Source organism: Xyrauchen texanus, chromosome 39 (assembly GCF_025860055.1).
Source record: "Xyrauchen texanus isolate HMW12.3.18 chromosome 39, RBS_HiC_50CHRs, whole genome shotgun sequence".
Lineage (NCBI taxonomy): Eukaryota > Metazoa > Chordata > Actinopteri > Cypriniformes > Catostomidae > Xyrauchen > Xyrauchen texanus.
This window is the reverse complement of record NC_068314.1, coordinates 23,832,640-23,854,590: the sequence shown is the minus strand read 5'-3', so window position 1 is coordinate 23,854,590 and position 21,951 is coordinate 23,832,640. Positions and strand designations below refer to the sequence as shown.

The following is a 21,951-nucleotide window of genomic DNA, read 5'->3' as shown; positions in this document are numbered from 1 at the left end:
AGTAAAAAAGGACTTAAATATTGATCCGTTTCTAACCCACACTTATCATGTCGCTTCTGAAGACATGGATTTATCCACTGGAGAGGAATGGATTAATTTTATGCTGCATTTATGTGCCATTGGAGCTTCAAAATGTTGGTACCCATACTCTTGCATTGCGAGGACCTTGTAAAGAGGTTTGTGTTCAGCAGAAGATAGAAAGACATCCGGGATGGCATGAGGGTGAGTAAATGATGAGATAATTTTCATTTTTGGGTGACAATCCCTTTCACCTCTACTGTGCGCTGCTCACCTATTTGCTGGGACAAGCCAAACATAATTCAAAAACATTGCATTACATTATTGTGGAAGATGAGTAAATCATTAAATAGACAAAAACAAAATGTGGGTTTAGAAGTCAATAGGGATTATACGGCTACTGAATTTTAATAGTCGACAAGCCTAGTCCACCATTACTCATCACACAACTCCACCCCCCCAGGAATCCTACTCCCCAATCCAATACAGTCATACAGTACACAACTGATAGATCTACATTGGCTAGAATGTAATTTAACTAGTTATATTTAATTAAAAAAAAAATTCAATGCAGCTAGACTTTTTTCAGGCATTAGAGAGCCAGCAAGATTGTGCCTATAGCTTGTCATGGATATGTGTGTAGTAGTCGTTAAACAACTGAGGGGAAATTATTATTGATGGGCTGAGTGTTGCTTTGTATGTGAATGGATTGGAATACATAAACCTGTAACTGCAGGTAGTTCCCCTTCATCTTGCCGCAGATGGTTACAGGTGTACTCTCTTATGCTATCTGGGATGAACCAAAGATGTTTGAAGCGGAGCTCTAGCGTGCAGGTGACAATGGTTATGCATTACGTTATGTCACCGGATTCCAGCCTCTAAAAGTTTTCCTATCATGTGCTTGAAGGAGCGAACAGCAAATACAGGTAGGTCAGATGTCCCAACACAGAAAGTTGTGCTGATCATGTTAAAAATCATTAGCTATCACCAGCGGCTGCCTTTTTAAATTATTAAGCATGGTACATGCGTTTCAGTTTTATTTGAAGGCCAATTTGCATATATTGCTGGTTATCATAGCATTTGTGTCATATTTAAGTACTTTAGAGCTGCTTTGCTTTTTCAGTGCAGAGACACTAGGCTCCACAACAGCTGTATTTCTTATTCTTCTTTTATTTTTGGCTATTTGTATTGTACGTGCATATCACCACCTAATGGGCTATTGCCCAGTAATGGTTTATTTACGGATCCTTTGCCTTTTCACCAGCTGTATTTCTTAAAGGTGCCATTTTATAAATCACCTGTTAAACGATTAATTGAACTACATTAGTTGACTAGTCTGTGCAACCCCTAGTAGTCAATGTATGATTTATTTTATTTCCATATTACTGAAAATAAGCCTGGCCTACAGTGCCCAGCCAACAGTCACTTGATATTGCCCGAGGCAGATTTAGGGTCTGTTCATAAAGAACATTTGACTTCATTTGTTATCTATGTGCACAGATGCTACTACTTCATCTAATTATAATTTTTTTTAATATTTTATTGGTTTTGACAATTGTACTTAAGACCAGTGTTCTTGACCTATAGCTTTGCTGCAGCCAGGACTGTAGCTAATGTGATGAAAGCTCTTAATGATTCTTGGGGCCCACAAAAAAATGTTAAACTGTATTTTATTTTTCTAAATGAAGGAGACTAGACCAATATACAGTCAGGGGGCCCAACATTCCTCGCTATGGCTCTGGCTGCATCCGATTTCATTGAACTTTCTGAAAGTTATAACATAACTGTTAAATGTGCACATGCTTGACCTGTTCGACACTTGCTGAGTGTCAATTGAACTATTGGTTTTGTGGCTAACATGGAACAAACTTTAAATGGAAAGTATTTCCTTCCCTAGACATATCATGTGATCAGTACGTTTAAATAAATAAAAGCAATATCTTCCTAGCCCCATTTCCTGTTAAATGCCCTGATAAACTAACATATAAACAAGGTACATTTGTAAGTAAATATAGGCTACATGTTCTTGTATAATCCATGTACTATTAGTAATTAAACATTATTGTGTTAACACATCAAATAAAGGTTCTTCTGCTAAGAGCCAAATCTCTTTCAGGGATTATTCCAGAGTCAAAATGGCAAACCTGCTTTCTGACAGCCCCAGACTGCAAATTGCAGATGTACGTCAGTGTATGGGTGTTACACTTAAAACATAACATAACATACACATAAAATGCAATAAATTATGTGGAGAGACGAGAATAGCGGAAACATAGACACATTTGGCAGTTCTGTACATGAAAGGACAGCAAACTCCAAAATTCAGACAGCAACAACCACAAACTCTCTGCTCCAGCTGAAGGAACCCAAAATACACCCTAGCACCTGTGAATGAGCAGCCACAGTTCACAAACAACAGTTGCCATCACACAATCCAACCATGAAATACTCAGTTTATATAGGGAGGAAACAATCAGCTCACCTGATTACCGCACACCTGAGAGTGATTAAGAGAGAGGGAGAGAAAGTGACAACACACCCACACACACACACACACACATGTTGTGTTTCCATGTTTTATGGGGACTTTCCATAGACATAATGGTTTTTATACTGTACAAACTTTATATTCTATCCCCTAAACCTAACCCTACCCCTAAACCTAACCCTCACAGAAAACATTCTGCATTTTTACATTTTCAAAAAACATAATTTAGTATGATTTATAAGCTGTTTTCCTCATGGGGACCCCACAAGGTCAAAAATTTCGGGTTTTACTATCCTTATGGGGACATTTGGTCCCCACAAAGTGATAAATACACGCTCACACACACACACACACACACACACACACACACACACACACACACACACACACACACACACACAAACAAACAACATTTTCGAGAAGGCCATTACAGTGGGGGACATGGAAAAGAGCGCAAGCTGCTGCAAAACTACTGACACTAAATGACACTGATATCAGCCGATAACAAACACATCATATCATTCAAAATAACACATTCCAGCGCTGGATCACCAGTCAAAACACACATATATTAAATAGAAAATCCAACTCAAAAACTGTAGATGTTTCATCTGAATACATACACATATGCCTACCTCAAAAAGTGGCCAACCAATAACTGACAGCGATGTATCTAATAATCATTCAGTGAATACTTGGAAAAAAGAGATTCATCTTTTACCTTTTTTTTTTTTTTTTCAAAGTATTTGTCCATGTGGTCATTGTTGTTGAGGAAATAAGCTCATCAACCCACGAGAGCCCAAACACTTTACACATGCTACAATAGTATGTAGGTTGATGTAGTGATTGGCTGCTCTGTAAACAATGGGTCTGCAGTCATTTGTGCATTTGGTGATAATTTAGGCAGTTTGACATGAATAAACCACTATACAATGTCAAAATCAATGAAAATATCAATGAAATCAATGAAAATCAATTAAATTTATATTTAATACCTTTGGATACTTATGCTGGAGTGGCTACGCTTTATCTTAGAGTGGCATTTGCCACCCCATGCCACCCTGGTAGATCCGCCCCTGCTCTTGACACATTCATAAATCTGCTAGTGGGAACCCAAGACTTACTGTCATCTCCAGCATTTTACATCCAAGCAGAAGTGCATCCACAAATATATGTGTATACAATGCATTTGAGAATCTGTGGGTGTAACAGTTGTGGGCTGCCAATGTGTGTGTGTGTGTGTGTGTGTGTGTGTGTGTGTGTGTGCGTGTGTGAATGTATGTATGTGCTCATTCATATAAATGTGTGTGAAAAAGGTCACATAATCAGGTGAACATTGAACCCCAAAAACAAAAATAAAAGACTCTTGAAAACGTTTGAAGGGTGCAGTTAATTCACATTGTGAAATATTTGTGAGGCACTCGTGTTCTCAAACTCCAGTTCTCAACCTGTTTGAGGGCTAAGGATTAACTGTATCATACAGAGTGAAAATGCAAATCAAATAAAGTAGAAATGATGAATGAATTGCATATGCCAGAGGGAAAATTGATATGCTCCATTCAGCAGCCAAAGAGTTAGAGCAGGGGACATGAAGTGTACATAGTCAAAACATTGAGAGATTTTTTTTTTTTTAATTTTTTTTGGTGAAATACCCTTCAGTTACACGTTTATTTAGCTGACAAATTGAGCAGGGCAAAATCGCTATTTGCCTTAGACTGAATGGGTGAGTTAAGGCACTTAAATGACAATTCATTAAAACATCTTTGTGCCCTTTGCTGACATCATATGAGCATTATAAGCAGAAAATGGCCTCTGTACTTCAAGCATTAAAACAGAAAAAGTAGGAGATGGACTGCTTATTAAAAATGAATGAGAGGGGGCCTGAGTAGCTCAGTTCGTATTAATGCTGACTACCACCCCAGGAGTCGTGAGTTCAGGGGGTGCTGAGTTACTCCAGCCTGGTCTCCTAAGCAACCAAATTGGCCTGTTTGCTATGGAGAGTAGAGTCATATGGGGTAACCTCCTTGTGGTCACTATAATGTGTGGTTCTCACTCTCGGTGGGGTGAGTTGTGCATGGATGCCGCGGAGAATAGCGTGGGCCTCCACACGCACTATGTCTCCACGGTAACGCGTTCAACAAGCCACATGATAAGATGTGTGGATTGACAGTCTCAGACATGAAGGCAAATGAGATTCGTCCTCCTCCACCCTGATTTCTGCGAGTCAATACGCCACCACGAGGACTTGGAACGCATTTGGAACTGGGCATTCCAAATTGGGGAGAAAAGGGGAGAACAAATGAGAAACATTGTGACACTCAGTATCATAATGCAAGAAGAGAAGCCCCACCTGTCAGTTATAGGTGCATTCAGTATTTTTTTCTTCTAAAAACGTTTTACTCCCAAAGAAATTAACAGCAATTTTGAAACATATGTACAAAACCATGACCACACAGAAGAGACTCTAGTTGTATTAGTAACCTTATAAAAGCTGTTTAATAAAATGGTTTCCTCATGTGGGCAGCCATGACAGGATCACATGACCAGTTGAATACTACTTGCTAAATCGTAGTTACTGCCCCGCTATTGGACATTTTCTCTCATGAATTAAATTAATCGTGGCTAACTGTAAATAGTGGATTTTTAAAATAGCATTGTAAATGAAAACTATAAATTGTGTATAGTGCTGCTTTATTAAATAAAAACAAATGCTCCTTTAAAAGATCGAATCACCTTGTTGATAGAGATGTCATCTGTTTTCTGTACTCTAGAATGTGACTGTGCATTATCTGGAGCAGCCTGAAAATGTCATTTTAACCTGATTTGGAAATAAAAATAAATAAGCAAAATGTATGACACTATGTCAGATTGTTTGGTGGATTTTACATGTTACTAAAATGTAGTCTTGACAAATAGTTTGTAACATTAACTTATGTTAACAAACATTATTACATTGTGTAATGCTTGAAATAAACTGCAGCCCAAAACTACCTGATGTTCTGAAGAACCTGCAAGCACAGTTGCCTGCTTATTGATATCACAGTATTTTACTCTATTAATCATCATTAATAATCACGATTACAATATCAAGCGATAATTGTCCATTCTGATTTTTGTCATAATCATGCAGCCCTACAGTACGTTATTTTGTTTTTCTTTGTTTTATATTTATTTTGCCATCTGTCAAAACTCAGTTTTTCTCCTGTCTCATTCTGCTCATTTCTTCTTTTAGAGCTCATAGAGTTCTGCATGATCACTAGACACCACAACAACCCAAAACAACCTGACTCAATTAACACCATGTCACCTCACATTTCCTGGTCCGCTCTGCTGCAGAGGATCATACAGGGAGGAAACATCCCATTGGCTGTAGCTGGAACGTGCCTGGCAGAACAAATGTAGATGGTGTCTACTAGTTCAATAGAGCAGCTGTAAATGGTTGGTTGTTGCATCGCAGTTAATCTATTTCCTTTGCATGAATCTTCTTCATGACACTGTGCAACTGTCGTCTTGAGCACCTTATTTATTCATGATATTCCTTTGACAGTCAGAATGAAAAATAATGTACCTTGCCCCAACTTTTTTTGCAGATTAAAAATTCTCCATGGGTTTGTAAAGGAATTGTCAGGTCTGTAATGGATTTTGAAGGCTGAAAAATTACCAAGGAAGTGATGTCAAAAAGGAAACAAATCTTTGAGCTGTGTGAGTGAGTGCAAGAAGTGTCTTCCCCATCCAGAAAAAATAAATGTTAAACTGCTTTTAGCTGAGCTCTTCTAATTTTTCTAGTGCTGTATGCACTGGCTACATACAGTTTTGAATGTTTCTGCAATGCTGGGTTTTGCTGGCTATTTAATGGGAGTCAGCCTCTATGACCACCTACACTTTATTCTCTAACATAATCACTGTTCAAAGTCTCTTTAAGCCTTAATCACTGTTCGTGTAATTTTTTCTGAACTTGCCACCTGAACACTCCAGGATATTTTGACAAGATTCAAACAGTGCCCCATTCCTACTATTCAAATTTGTCCCGCCATAGCAAATTAATGGGTGAGACTATAACACAGAGGATTTTTTTTTTAATCAATCAATTAATCAGACACAATGCTGAACACAATCTTTAGGGATGTACACAAAGCTGAATACCTTATTCAGAAAGGCATAAATAATGACTTCAATAAGAATAACAAATTCATCCGAATAATAGAAAAAATATTCGGAAGACTGATCATCTAATGAGTACAGGTATTAAGCAATATTTTAAATGAACATCTCAAAAATTACAAAACAATGACGTATCTGTGAATCCAATAATAAAACAGTGTAAACCTTATGAATGAAAATGCGCACGGTGTGATTTCAAATTCATCGGATGACCGCAGTCTCGACTCTCAGAAATCGAAACTTGTCATGAGTAACGTTAACTAAGATATTATATTATACAAATTTTCCACTTTTTAAAATGCCTGTTAATAAACACCAAATCTTTCACACAATTCAGACGTAAGGATTCATTAACCATTCTGACTTTTCACTAATTCGGCACATGTAATTTAACTAAATAATTATATTAATACAAATTATAATTAAAATATGTGCACACAAAATAAGCCTCGGGTGTAGCCTACCATAAAACTTTCTGATATTGATTTATGGTGCTTTCACCTGTTTATAGGCTTAAGAATTTTTTTCTAATTTCCTTTAATGTTTGCATCTGTAGGCTATTTAATATTCACTGTAAAACATGTGCTTGACCTTTCACAATTGCTTGATACCTCGTGCCTCCAGAATAATATTGTTCTCCTTGGTGATCTTAGTGATCGACCGACATGGGTTTTTTAATGGCCGATGCCTATATCCAGAGAGCAGGTTGGACGAGATTCTCAAGATTGTATTTCAACTTTTTTCTCGAAATTTAACGAGTTTAATCTCGCATTATAATGACTTTAATCTCGATACTTAATGAGTTTATTCTCAAGATTGTATTTCGACTTTTTTCTCGAAATTTAACGAGTTTAATCTCGCATTATAATGACTTTAATCTCGATATTTAATGAGTTCATTCTCAAGATTGTATTTCGACTTTTTTCTCGAAATTTAACGAGTTTAATCTCGCATTATAATGACTTTAATCTCGAGATGGCTTTATTAACTCTTTAACATTACATTTACTCAATTTCAAAAAAAATTATATTGTATTTTATATGGTAGATAGCATTCTCTTCTGATTTCGGTTTAATTGTCAAATTTGAGTAATTATTTTGCACTTGAATAAATTGTTACAGTATATTAGGAAGAAGAAAATAACAGTACACACAGTAAGTCCAGCAACCATTGATGGCATGTCCACGTTATCAATCGCATTTTCTCCAAAAATACAAAATCAAAATAATTGCACATACAGTGCATAGTGAATAAGACACTTATGGCACACATGAAGTGCTTTTACTTTGAAGGTGCATTCATGCAAATCCAGCGCAAGCAGCGATCTCCCGACAGTTTAAAGGGTCTGGAATGACTACTAGGCTTGTCACGGACTGACCATCATGATTTGTGAACCAGAGGAACTTTTGAGCCTAGGTAAGGCAGACGTAACCACAGGAGGAGTCGTCTCTGGGGGAGCGGGCAGAGCCGCTAGTGGAATAGTCTCTGGAAACAGGGAAAACAAGGGCTTAAATACACAAGGGAAAACAAGGAACACCAGGGGAAACAATCAGGGAATGAGAAACAATCAGGCAGAATCAATCAAGGAATACAACTTCAACGACTACAAAAAAAGGACCAAGTCTTCCCTTATGTCCCGGCCAAACATCCTGTTTTAAATAGAAACAAATGTGAACACATAGGGAAAATAAATAAATCACTTGTCTTTAATGCTATTAAAGGTTATTATAAAGGTACATCTATGGTTTACAGTGAAGAACTGTATGTAGGATCTTTCTGAACTATTGACAAAACAGTTTTAACTTCAGTCAATATGTGAAATTTGAAGTTTAACACTTTTTCTATGTCCAAAACAAGCTGACTTCAAAACAAGCTATTTGTAGCTTGTTTAATACACCAATACAACTGTTATTCTTTTTCTTTTTTAGGGACCCAACAAAATTCAAACTCTCCTGTTATGCACTCACAAATGCTCTCATTTTTGTTGTTGGGTTGTTTACCTATGATAAATAAAACGGGGTGACATTTAATGAATTGAAAATATTTCAAAATTGCTTGCCTTTGTTCTACAGCTTCTTTCGAGTGTCAGGTGATGTTTCTTTAGCACTAATTTTCATGTGCAATCGAAAACCGAGATGAAATATACTATAAAGCATGTATCTGGGCATCAGATTCTTCAAAATTTGTGCATAAGGATTGGTTGTGTAGGATTATCCATGAACAAAGCCATCAAATGAACACAACACCACATTCCACATATCAGAGAGATCCCCCACCGAGCCATTAAAGAGTCATAAAAATGAATCCGTGGCACCTACATTGCTGAAGGAGACCGTCTCTCCCATGCCTACTTAATATCAAACTGGGTTTGTAATGACAAAGCTGACCAATAAAGAATACCCTCTGTAAGACCAAATTTCCAAGTAACACCTTGTGACTTTATTGCATAAATCCATGACCATATCTGGAAACTGAGACTCGTGAAGTCAGTCCCAAGGCCCAACATCAACATAGACCTGAGACAGTAAAATTTTTTTCTCCTCCCGGACACCTCCACTCCCCATCTGCACATTCCAAAGACATTCTCTCTTAGCTCAGCAGAGACCGCATGGATTTGTGATTTGTACTCACTTCTAAATAACTAATCGATGATTATAATCTTTAATCTTGTATGATTTATCTCATTCTATTAAGAATGGTAACTATTCAAGTCTTAACCTGATAATATATCCCCACAATCAGGTTTATCATAACGTGTAATGTTTCATCCGTGTTGTAAATCCAATGAATTAACCAATATGATTTGTAACCAGGGATTTTCATGTTTTGTTACTTGCACATATAATATTTATGAAAGTATGTCATATTTAGTATGTCAATTCTTGCTTGTTTACAGAGAGAATGTTGATGACAATGAATATCATGTCTCTTGCACTGTTTTCAAGATAAAAAAAAGTTCATGATTAAACATTCAATATTTTGAGCAGAAAGATTCTCTACACAAAGGATTGTAAATCAACTTGGAAAAGGATAGACCAGTTGACCATGTGACTTTGAAAAGCTTCTGATTGGCTCAGGACACCTTTGGCGTGTGGCCAATTTCAGTTCAAATGATTCAAAAACAGGAAAAACTATCTCTTAGAATTCTGCTTCTCCCTTGCAACGCTCTCTTGGAACCGTCACTTGGTCTCCTCTCCACGGCTCTCCTGCTTCTTCCTAATCCTCTGTGCCATGTAGAGTCCAAGGAAAACTTGAGAGACAAAAGTCCAGAGGAAGCCTCTCACTCTCTGCTCTATGGTTCACACACCCAACAGGAGTCACAAGTCTTCCTTGCAGAAGGCATCGCTTAAGCTTACTTTATCAGCCATCCAGACAATAACTATCCATGATCATAACAGAGTTCAAGACATCAACACAACAAACATTCTTCAAACCCCAAAGAACCAAGCAACTCAATGAAATGCAACGCAAGGAAACACAAAGACAGGCAAGTACATTTCTAGACTTTTGCTCAATGTGCTGGTGTATTAGTTGAATTATTTGGGTAATCCGATTGCAAATCGATTTAGATTCAAATGGTTCTTAAGGCATTGTCAACAGACACTGTAAAGTTCATTTTAGCTGTATTGATAACTTATTTCACATACTGTCACTTTATTCACCAACCTGTTTCATGTTTTATGTGTTAGACTAGTTTATGTTTAGAACAGCAATAAAGTTTGTCTGTATTCAAAGAAAATGTGACTGTGGAACATTTTGATCAATAATCTCATCCCTGTTTTTAAAAGATTTCACTTCAAATCTATACCTAAATATGTGTGTCAGTAAGCCATGAGAATAATATTACTGCAATAAGTGAATTAATCAGAATTCCCTTATTAAGGCTAATACCTTACAATAGAAATTGTGAGCGGATACAACGAGAGGTTGTAATGTTGGATATGAATTTTTATGATAATTTCATTCAGACACTAATCAAATTATTTGTAATTTATCTTGCTTTTATGGTTGTCAAACGCGACTAATTCATTATAAATTCCCTTACTTAATAATGATGTAGAATAAGGACAGTGTAAATTAATTACTAGCTCACACATACTGTTTTCATACATATAATGGTGGGGTTACACAGGCACTTTAAACTACTGTACATTTATTCTACCAAATTTCCAACAGTTGTCATGACTGTTAGGACTCACTACATCTCTGATTGGCCATTGCCATTTCATTGCTCAACGTAAATGTATGGGATTGGTTAGAAACTAAACCGCTGCAAAAACATGTTCTAACTAGAAACCATTAACACAACAGAAGTAGACTGAAACTGAATGCTGTAATCATCAGTTTTCACGATTAAATAATCATGAGAGCCGTTATTGTAATCACAATTAGTTTTTTATTAATTGTGCAGCATTAATGTACTGCATAAATAAAGTGAAAAATGTAAAACTGAAGTCCCTCTAAACCTCATTACATTTACATATACATGCATTTTACATGTATTTATTTAGCAGACACTTTTATCCAAAGCATCTTTCAAATGAGGAGAACAACAGAAGTGATTCGTCATAAGGGAGACAGTAGGAGGCAATGTGCTGTAATACAATTTTCAAAATTGCTAAGTACATATCACAAGGAAGGAGAGAGACAGGGGTAGAAGAATGGATCCTTTTTTTTTCAGGAAGCAGAGAGTGCATTATTAGGGTCGGGTCAAGTGCTCATGAAAGAGCTGTGTCTTTAGATGTTTTTTGAAAGAGGCTAGAGAAACAGCTGCTCGGGTGGAATTCGGCAAGTCATTCCACCAGCAGGGTACAGTCAAAGTTAAATTCCGGGAAAGTGATTTGTGTTTCTATGAGATGGAACCACAAAGCGCTGTTCACCCACAGAACCTAAGCGTTTGGAGAGCACATAGACCTGAAGTAGGGAGTGTAAGTAAGGGGGTCAAGAACCAGTGGTTGTTTTGTAAGCAGGGGCAAGGCTAGGGGGTGGCCAAGGGTGGACCGAAGCCTGGCCAACCCATTGGCGATTGCCGTTTTGGTCATTTTTTGTCTTGGGCACAATTTAGTTAGTCTTTCTACACCAACAACCATCATCTTTTGACCAGTCTGACAACACGAACAAGCCCTCTCCCCTCCGATGATTTGCCACCATTTTGGACCCTGCCTGGCCACCCCTGTGAAACATTTCTGGCTCCGCTCCTGTCTGTAAGCAAGCATCAACACTTTGAAATTAGCCAGTGCAACTTGATGAAGAGAGGTGTGACATGCACTCTCTTGAGCTTGTTGAACACCAATAGTGCTGCCATATTCTGGATCAATTGCAGGGGTTTGATTGTACATGAAGGAAAACCCACCAGAAGAGCACTGACTGTAGTCCAGCTCTTGACCAAACATTAACTTAATATTCGGCCTGTACTTCACACAAATCTATTGTATGGATGAGGACTTGGTCCCCATTATTTATTTATTTATTTTATTTTCTTATATGGAAGAGAGCGGCCAATACATTATTCTTTTGTGTTCAGAGGAAGCATGAGAGTTATACAGGTTTGGAATGAAACAAGGGTTATTAAATGATGCCATTTTTAAGGTGAAATACTGTTTACATTTAAAACAGGAAAGTCTTCCTCTCATTTGATTTCCCTCATTTTCTATTTCTTTTTTGATGCAGGGGTAAAAAAAGAGGTCATCATATTCCACCTGGCCCACATAGTACAACCATCCTTTCTGTTCCATGTGCTGACCGAGAGGTGTAACAGGTGCAAGAGGAAATTAGGTATATTTAGGTATCTGTTAGACTTTGTAAACCTAAGGTGCTCTGAGCTTTGCTTATCAATGGCCAAGGAACAACTGATCTAAGGACAGATAACAAAGGACGTCCCACCAGGTTTTAGATACCAGGATGAAGCATTGCTTTTTTCTTTGCCTTTGAAATTCAAAAGATCATGTTTCAAAAGGAAGCGGTGAACAAAAGGGATGTGATATGTGTGGTAAAGGAAGGATGATGTGCTCTTTTGAGCAGTGTGTCAGATAGCATTGCAGTAGAAGGCAAGGGCAAGGCTGGGTCATTACATCCCCACACCCGGTTGCACTTCAGAAATCTGTCCTTTATCATTCAGACTACAAATACAAAAAATAAATGGATGTAACCCCAAATTCTGTATACATTTTCTCCTCAAAGGCAAGGGGGCAGTGTGTCCTGAATTTATTTTTTAATAAGAAAGTACAAACATATGACCAAAAATAGTGTGTAAAGTACACATTTTTCTGAAGTATGTTGTCCAACACTACAAGCACATAAAGGCATCCTTGTGTCCTCATTGATGTAGTGTGCTATGTTTAGGAGTGAGTTTGGTTATTAGCAATAATTAATAATTATCAATGACCATTATTAATTATTAAAATCGAAAAGAACATTGATTAGAAACATTGTTAGCTCTTTAATCCTTTAAATTAACAATCATCAAAGACAACCATCAATTATCAAATTCAATAGAATATTACATATTTAAAAGGATAATCATTAATTATTAAAATCACTGGAACATTGATTAGAATTAACACTACCTTATTGATCCTTCAAATTCAAAAATCATCAAAGATAATGATCAATTTTCAAAATCAATAGAATATTAATAAGGATTAATTTTACCAGAGCACCACCCTGGAATCAGAGACTAATAACCAGACAGTATAACAGTCTCAATATTAGATTGTTCTCTTAGGAAAATCGACGTCCGGAGAACGTCGACATTCAAAAGGAAACAATGAAGGCTTGAATCCGAGCACTGACATGCCCTGACAGCCTTTGACACAGGTGTATGCAAAACTAACCATGCGTATATCATGCAAGATTTCCGGTCAGAAAATATGTGCGAATGTGGGCGGAGAGAATGGCGTCTGCCCGTTTACCATGTGTCTCCGCTTGTACGATAACTTTGGGACAAAGCTGAGCTTTATCACCAAGTTATCTACTTGCCAAATGTTTGTGAGGGGTTGTGTGTGTTTGCGGTTAATACGACAGAGAGAATAAAGTGGCAGCACCGAAGCCAGTTTCGCGATCGTGGGAGAGAAGGCAGCTGTTACTTTATCACTCAGAGACACGGTGAATGGTTCGTAAGCAGTCCGGTAGTCTTTGGTTCTTTAATGGATAAACTCAGTTTGCCGGTTGGATTACAACACGGCAAAATCGAATTTGTCTTATATCTGAATACATGAGGCCTAACATTGAGATTCAAAGCTGTGGCATGAATCTGAGTGGTAATAGTGAAAAACAGATGAAAAGTGAGAGGAATCAGCACTGTGATTGGCTGATTTCCCTGTCAATGTAATAATCAGAGGTGGGTAGGTACACACTACATTTACTCTGTTACATTTATAGTAACTTTTTGGAGAAAAAAATACTTTTAGAGTAGGTTTAAAAGTGGGTGCTTTTTACTCTCACTCAAGTAAATTTTTAATGGAAAAAAAATGTACTTTGTTACAATGGGTGGCATTTCTGTCGTTACATTACTGGGTTTAATTTTAATGAATGCGTAATTTATTGAGAGATTACTGAATGAGACTTTTACGACAGCAGATGTTCAAACAGGTGCGCACGATGTCACAGACTGTCACTCAAGCAGAGTCATCACTGCAGCAGCATGAAGCTATTTAAACAAAGTGAAACACTTTCTTCACTCTGCACAGTGAAAAAAAAAAAATAGTTTTGTAATGCAACAACATTTTAAATAAAGTCCAGCAGATATTTCAAGATTAAAATTACAGCTCCAACTTAAGGCAGCACAGGTAAGTTGTGGCTCTTATGATAAAGCAGGCTTTTCTGTGACATGGTGATGGAATTCCATTTTCAGGGGAATTCTGTAAATATGGGCTCTTGTAATATCAGTTTATAAGTGTATATTTTTAAATCTGCAGCAATATATCGGTGTGCTTTGTCCCGCGTCGCACAATATGTATTTACTCATTACCCCCGCGCCCTTTAAACAGAAATACACTTCAGGAAAAAGCAGTAAAAAATGTGAAACGTGTTGAGCATCACAAACCCTTTCAGCCCACCAGAGAATGATGATGCATCTGAAATGAAATTGGTTAACTTTGTAACCAAGCAAATAATGCCAACAGCAGTGCAGCATGATATTTTGGACACAGAGTTACGAGGTGCAAAAGCACTTGAAACTTATGTTAATGAAAGGGTCAGAGGAGAAAAGAATATGTGGGACAAAATGTCAAAGCTGAAGTATTTGACATGGAAAGATGGATGCAAAACTATCAAGCTTAAGTCGTCTTCTGAGGTTGTTCAGATGAAAGCAACCAACTCCCTGTATGTTCGCTTGCTCCTCATTGCAAAGTCCTCAAGAGAACTGGACTTGCAGGACATTGTGGGAACATATGAATTTGCTGATTATAACGCAAGCCTAATGGTGCCTGATGGTTCTTTGCTGCCCACTACAGCTAAGTCTGCCCTCATCCATGAACTGGAGGGACTAGTTTCAGAAACAACATCCTCTGAACAATCTACAGAGAGTAGCTCTGTGCAATCAACACAGACATTGGATAGCATCTTAATAGATGGCATGGCTGTTGTGCAGGAGATGGTTGTCAGGAAAAGTGACATAAACTGTTGCCAAGATTTGGCAGAATGCTTCATTCAAAGTGTTGAAAGTAAGGCACAAGGCTACAATGACATATACTTATTATTTGACAACTATACCATCACAAAGTCCATGAAAGACAGAACAAGACAGGTGCGTACAGCGGGAAAAGCACAGGATAAGGGATACAAAATACAAGATTCTACACCAATCAAAGACTTTAAAGCTTTTCTGGGATCTAAGGAAACCAAAGCCAACCTCGTTCTCTACCTTGCTCATAAAGCTGTTGAACTATGTAAACTGCCAATCACAGTTCACACACACAAAGGTGTTATGGCCTCAAAAGTTAACATGGTGAGCATGAGGAGCTCACAAGAAGAAGCGGACACTCTACTGATCATGTACGCAGTAGCAGTCATTTTGGCAAAACCCCACATATCTACACATGTGACACAGATGTCTTGGTGCTTGCCCTACGCAGGGTACCAGACCTCAACAAAGACAGTCTCATTATCATGGGCACTGGAGATCGTCGACGAAAGATACAACTCCAACCTATTTACGTGGCTCTTGGCCCAGAGCGTGCAGCAGCATTACCAGGGTTCCATGCAATCACAGGTTGCGATACAGATAATGATGTCATTAATGCACTTTGTAGGCTTGGTGTAGGTCCTCATCCATCTCCAGACGTGTTAGCTGGATGTGAGAAATTCATGTGTCAGCTCTTCAAACCTGGTTATGAAACAGCTAAAGCCCTTCGGTGGAACATGTTTAAAAATCTAAAACCCAACCAGAGAGTGGAAAAACTATGTCCCACTTCAGGAGCAGTTACAGAGCACATTCTGAGAGCACACTGGCAAGCATATGTTTGGGCACAAGATACAGTGCCTGCTCCAAAGATTCTTGACGCACTATCACTGGGATGGAGGCAAATTGATGATGGGCAATGGGCTCCTGTCCTGTCAAAACTTCCACCAGCACCAGAGGCTGTTGTGGAGCTTGTGAAGTGCTCTTGTCTTGCCAGCCAATGCAGTAGAAGGTGTTCTTGCAGGAGCAACAACTTACCATGCACGCAACTTTGCAGGTGTGAGGGCTCTGAGGAGACATGCACCAATATTGAAAAGTCAGACAGTGACAGTGACAGTGAGAGTGATGAGGATAAACACTTGAGTGACAATGACTGACTGTTTTGTTGAACTCTTCAATAATGAAACAAAATGCTGATTTTTTTTTTTTTTCATTTTTTCCAATTTTTTGGCAAATGATCCAATAAATATTTTGAAAATAGTCTGTGTCTCACTTGTCTGCCTTTATTAGGAATACATTCATCAAAAAGTTTACCATTTTAAAGCCTTTACAGAAGTGAAAAGACTATATATTTTATTTTCTGTGATTTTTCTGCATATATTGTCTGCCATCTTGAATTTTGGCACTAAAAATGAAGAAAAAAATTGGAAACAGGTTGTTTTGTATTCAGTGGGGTCCTAGCAAGTAAAAAAACACCAGTTGCAAAAATCTATATGCACCGTTCCTAAAATAACACAATTCCCTACACTATAGGTTTCGATTAACTTTACATACACTGTAGGGTTATTGTTTATAAAAACAGAGGAAGAACATTTAGATCTGCTCAATTTTATAGTTCTTTGACAATATTAACCAACATAATAAAACAATGGCAATCTAATGTAGATTAGACTGTCTTTTTAGATAAAATAATAAAATAAATGCAAGGCCTGTTCTTCCTTTTTCTCTATTATCCTCACATTCAGGAGGGGAAAATTAGCCTTTTCTTGTCCTACACATATGGGAAATTTGTGCATGAGACATATTTGTGAAGATATTCATTCATAAACAGAGAAAAAACGTATTTGTTGATGTTCGGGATTGAGAACCCTGACACACGTCTGATTATAAAACCAAACACAATCAGGATATATGCATGTATGCAGGTGTAACAAATTCAATGGAAAGGAGGAGGTGAGAACCGGCTTGATAATATAAATGATAGTTTTAATGAGGAACTTAAAACAAACACAAACATGACGGACATGTCCGCTAACGATCTCTCTCTCCCGCACGGTAGTCTGCAGTCGGCCTTTAAACCTCAGAGGCTTGATTAGCCTGATACGGGACCGGGTGTGTATGATCACGACTTGGCCCCGCCCTCTGCCCTGCCACATTCCTCCCTCGTTCTCTCACCTGACGTACACCCCCCCCCCTTTCCATGGGGGAGGGTGCGCCTTCTGCGCTGACTGCCGGCAGGTCATCCCCATCTACCTGGACGAGGGAGGGGACATGGGGAGGGAAACAGAAATAATTAAAATGGGGGGGTACTTTCTGTAACAGTGTAGTACCCCCCCAAAAAACTGTAAAATTTAAAAAGAGGGAAAAGGCCAACGCAGAGCGACAGGGAGAGAGGAGAGAGCGATGAAAAAAAAAAAAACTCTTACTTGCCAGTTCTCCGATACGCCGCAGCTTGTTCCTCAGCCACTCCTCCACCCTCTATCGGACGACAGCCGCGCCTCTCCGGGTGGATCCGAGGCAGTCCTCCAGCCCCTGGAGGACGGAATACCCTGCCGCGTTCTCGGGGAACAGAAGGGGTCTCCCCTGCCCCTGGCAGCGGTTCTCTCGCTCCAGGCGGTCGGCAGTGAGCCCCTCCCCGCTCGCGGTCGGCGGTCTTAAACCCCGCCGCGTTTCAGCGGCCAGTAAGCGAATCCTCCGCCCCTGGCAGCGGCCCTGACCACTCCAGGCGGTCGGCTAGGAGCCCCTTCTCCCCTCGCGGCTGCTCCGTTGGGGTGGACGGTAGTGGCGAGAACTCTACTATGGCGTATCCCTCCTCCTTCCTGGGCTTCGGCACCAGTGTAATGTATTCAATGGAAAGGAGGAGGCGAGAACCGGCTTGATAATATAAATTATAGTTTTAATGAGGAACTTAAAACAAACACACACATGACGGACATGTCCACTAATGATCTCTCTCTCCCGCACGATACTCTGCAGTCGGCCTTTAAACCTCAGAGGCTTGATTAGCCTGATACGGGACCGGGTGTGTATGATCACGACCCGGCCCCGCCCTCCGCCCTGCCACAGCAGGTTTAATGATTCTCCACGTTATTACTTTTAACGAACACGACTGACCCTGAACAGATGAGACACTTAAAACTTGAAGAATGGAGACTAAAAGCAAAAGTGTTTTTAGGTTTGGTTTTCATCATCGATTTATCTGTTGTTGAAAAGGTTGTGCATATGAGCTGGCATCACTTCTGTAACAGCTGTAAAGTATTTTCTAAGTCTGTATTTTTTACTGCACCTACTAAGCAATTTGCATAAACACATTTGATTGAATATGACATGATAAAATGTGCTCGCCTAAAAGTTGCTTGTTTAAAGAGCACTGTAACTGAACTTTTAAGCCCAGACAAGCTTAAACATATGCGGCCCGCTTTTGCTGTAGCAAACTCACCACTGAGTTTAGCGCAGAGAGCATGAGAGATGTAGACTAAAGCAATTTTAGCAAAATCTGTCAGACATATATCCATCAGATAAAGTGGCAGACCGCATCAAATCATCCACTGTATTACATTAAATAAAGAAATTACATTGTACCAGGAGATTCTGAGAAGTGGTAGTACGCAAGAAATCTGCCATTACTCTGTTGACTAAATTAGAGATGTGCAGGTACTGCTCACCGATGACCCGCCCACTTCAAGCACTGCACAATATTGTCCACCTTTGAGATTAAGAGGGCTGAATTAATGAGCTACCTGAATGGAATGCAAGTGTGAGTGAGAGAGGTGATAAAGAATAGCTTATTGTACAACACAATCCCACCCACACATTTGCATGCCAACACATGTTGGAGTAATATCCACACTGGGACACACATACAAATGAAATCAAGTACTCACAAGCACAAACTGTAAAATTATACATATTTCAACACACACACAAACACACCTTCACATGCTGGAATGTTCCTTTTTTTTATTCCAAATGTAATTACAGCAGCAGAAAGTTTATTTTATCCTCCTTGTTATACTTAAAAATATGGCCAATAGATAAATATAGAAACAAACAAAACTAAACCAGTAGCATATAAATTGTCCATAATAATGTAATGCTTTAAAGAGTACAGTAATCCAGGCCACAAAAGATGCCAGTAGCTTTTTTTTAAAGACCACATTCAGTTTTTACTCTTCTGGACTATGCTGTGTATATATATATAAACATTAATTGACCACATTTAAATGCAACGTGACAAGCCCAAAACCTAGACCTCCCCTTCCTTTTAAGTAACGAATGTGTTAAACTATGCGTGAATACAACATTCTCCAACAACATCAGCCCTTGATCCTTCAGCAGCAGCAAAACAGTAACTGAAATACAGCTGGTTGCCAGATTCTTGCGCTGTACCGTCTCACCTTGTGAACATTACCTAAGAAAACCCAAGAGGCTCCTTTGCCAAAGCCACTGGAAACAGACGGTTCTCTGCGTGAGTCTAACAAACCACAAGTCTGTTGCACCTGCACAACTCCACATTCAAACAGAGCAGTGAGCTAACCAAGCTCTGCCCTCATTACGAAGATAAAAGGGGTGGCAATATAAACATTTACCTTGCAGGGCTGGGTTTGAATGGAATCCCTGTGTGTCCACCATTGCAAGAACACTCTCTCTCTCTTCCCTTCGCTCTCTCTCTCGCTTACTCTCTCCCCCTGTTAGGCTGCTGACAGGTGAATTGGTTATCTAATAGGTTCCCATGTAGCTCTGTCTCCCTCTCTCAAGTGTGGCTCTAAGGAGGATTTCCACTCATGTTGACAAATTAGCATAAGCTGCTTCCTAGCTCACCTGTACTCATCCAACCTGTTCTGCACCTCCTCCACCCTGCTGTGCCGCAAGCACCTGCTGAAACTGGACACACCAGCTTTATAACTTATTCCATTGCATTGTAAAACAGTTACTTAATGCAAAAAAGTATTCAGTACACCTGGGAAATACTTACTGGGACACTAAAAGATCCAGCCTCTTTATTGTTACAGTTTTTAGACTGTTTGTGTAATAATTGCAACTTCTTAAATGGTGATATTAAGGGGAAAAGACAAGAAAACAGCAACAAACCTAGAGCTTCTTTTCCCCTAAGGGGAATATAAACCTTATTCAGACTTCATCTACGCCTTGTAAGCAGATACGACAATGAAGCCAATGAGGAACTGATGGAACTTCCACAAAATGGCCCAACGGCATGAATCATCGATTTTCTGCTTTTAGTCTTCAAATTTACTTTCATTAATGCAAGGGTAAAACAGCACAAATGATAAATGGTTCAGAGAGAACAATGACAATCAGATATTAGAATTATTATGGTGTAATATTTGCCCCATTGAATTGAATTTAAATGGGTATTCTTTCCTTCATGAGAACATATTTATTCTCAAACCATAAAAAAAGCATACTGTACAGCATGTTTATATAAAATACTTCAATTCAATAATAATACAAAAATATATAATAATAATCTGAATGGTTATGGCTGCTAATTATAAAATCAAGTCTCACATAATCAAGCCACTGTAGATAATGCACAAGATGTCAACACAAACCAATTAGTCTGAATACATTTAAATTGGTCAATTCCTATATTACTTTTTACAGTTTTCTACTGTTTACACTATTTTTAGACTTTGTAGCTTTGGATTGGTTAGAAGTGTATTCCTCACATTCAGTGGTTTAAGAGATTTTTATCAAACATGACATTTTAAATATCCGCTGTATTTTTGTCACTTTCAGTGGCATATTTGCACCCGAGCCCATATACATTTCTAACCCTGGACTTAAAGAAGAATTAATTTCTTACAGTGTGGTGAGGTATTGGAAACTGGGTTTAATTTGTTCCATCCAGATGCAGTAATTACCAAATATTTATATATATTACCCTGAAAGCAAATAAAAAAATATACAGATGTGACCAAGGAATTTGCTAACTTTATGTCATGAAAAAAGGACATCTGTGTTTTTTTTTGCAGCCTGATCTTATGAATATTACATGATAAAATACTTAATGACATGTTTGCTGCAGTTTCCTATTAAAATGTCCTGCAGGGGGGTACCAAAAGTGAGTGAAATGTATTCAGACCAGGTTTAAGGTGAATATTAGATGAAGAGTTTAATAAGTAAAACATATGTCCCTAAACTCCCTGGCAAAGCAATGAACAAAGAAATGAACAAAGAAATGTCCGTTTGTAAAAGTAGTAATAATAATATTTATTCTTTGAGACTGTTTTTATTAAGACACAATGCTGTAAACCTTGCAAATTTTGGCAAATCTAGCAACAATTATGTCCTCATTTAGCCTTTTTACACACTGCTTTATTTTAAAATAACTAAAACCACCTGACAAATCAATAATAGGCTAAAACTGTCAATTGTACTCCATGTGTGTCGATCTACAGGAAAGCGGAATGGGACAGTATAGTGTCTTTTTTTAAATCACATCTTAAATGAGGAAACTAGTTTCAGTAATATTTAAAGATTTACTATTTAAATTACATCTCACAGATTTAACATTTAAACTTTTAAAATAAAGTTTATTATATTCCGATATTTCATCAAAGGATTGCCCCATATGTATCCATAGAGGTCTGGGTTAACCACCAAATATCCACTGACCCTGAAAGGATAGATACTCCATAGA

At 38.4% G+C, this 21,951-nt stretch overlaps 1 protein-coding gene across 2 annotated transcripts in view; it reads right to left on the bottom strand.

The window, feature by feature from the left end:
• The window catches only part of LOC127632789 (inactive N-acetylated-alpha-linked acidic dipeptidase-like protein 2), a 373,182-nt gene extending 353,128 nt beyond the window's left edge, over positions 1–20,054 (bottom strand). For both annotated transcript variants that reach the window (XM_052111561.1, XM_052111562.1), the window contains exon 1: positions 19,877–20,054. In XM_052111561.1, the coding sequence (XP_051967521.1) occupies positions 19,877–19,919 (43 nt within the window). In that variant the 5' untranslated portion in view covers positions 19,920–20,054. The remainder of the gene's footprint in view (positions 1–19,876) is intronic.
• Positions 20,055–21,951: the final 1,897 nt, after the last annotated feature.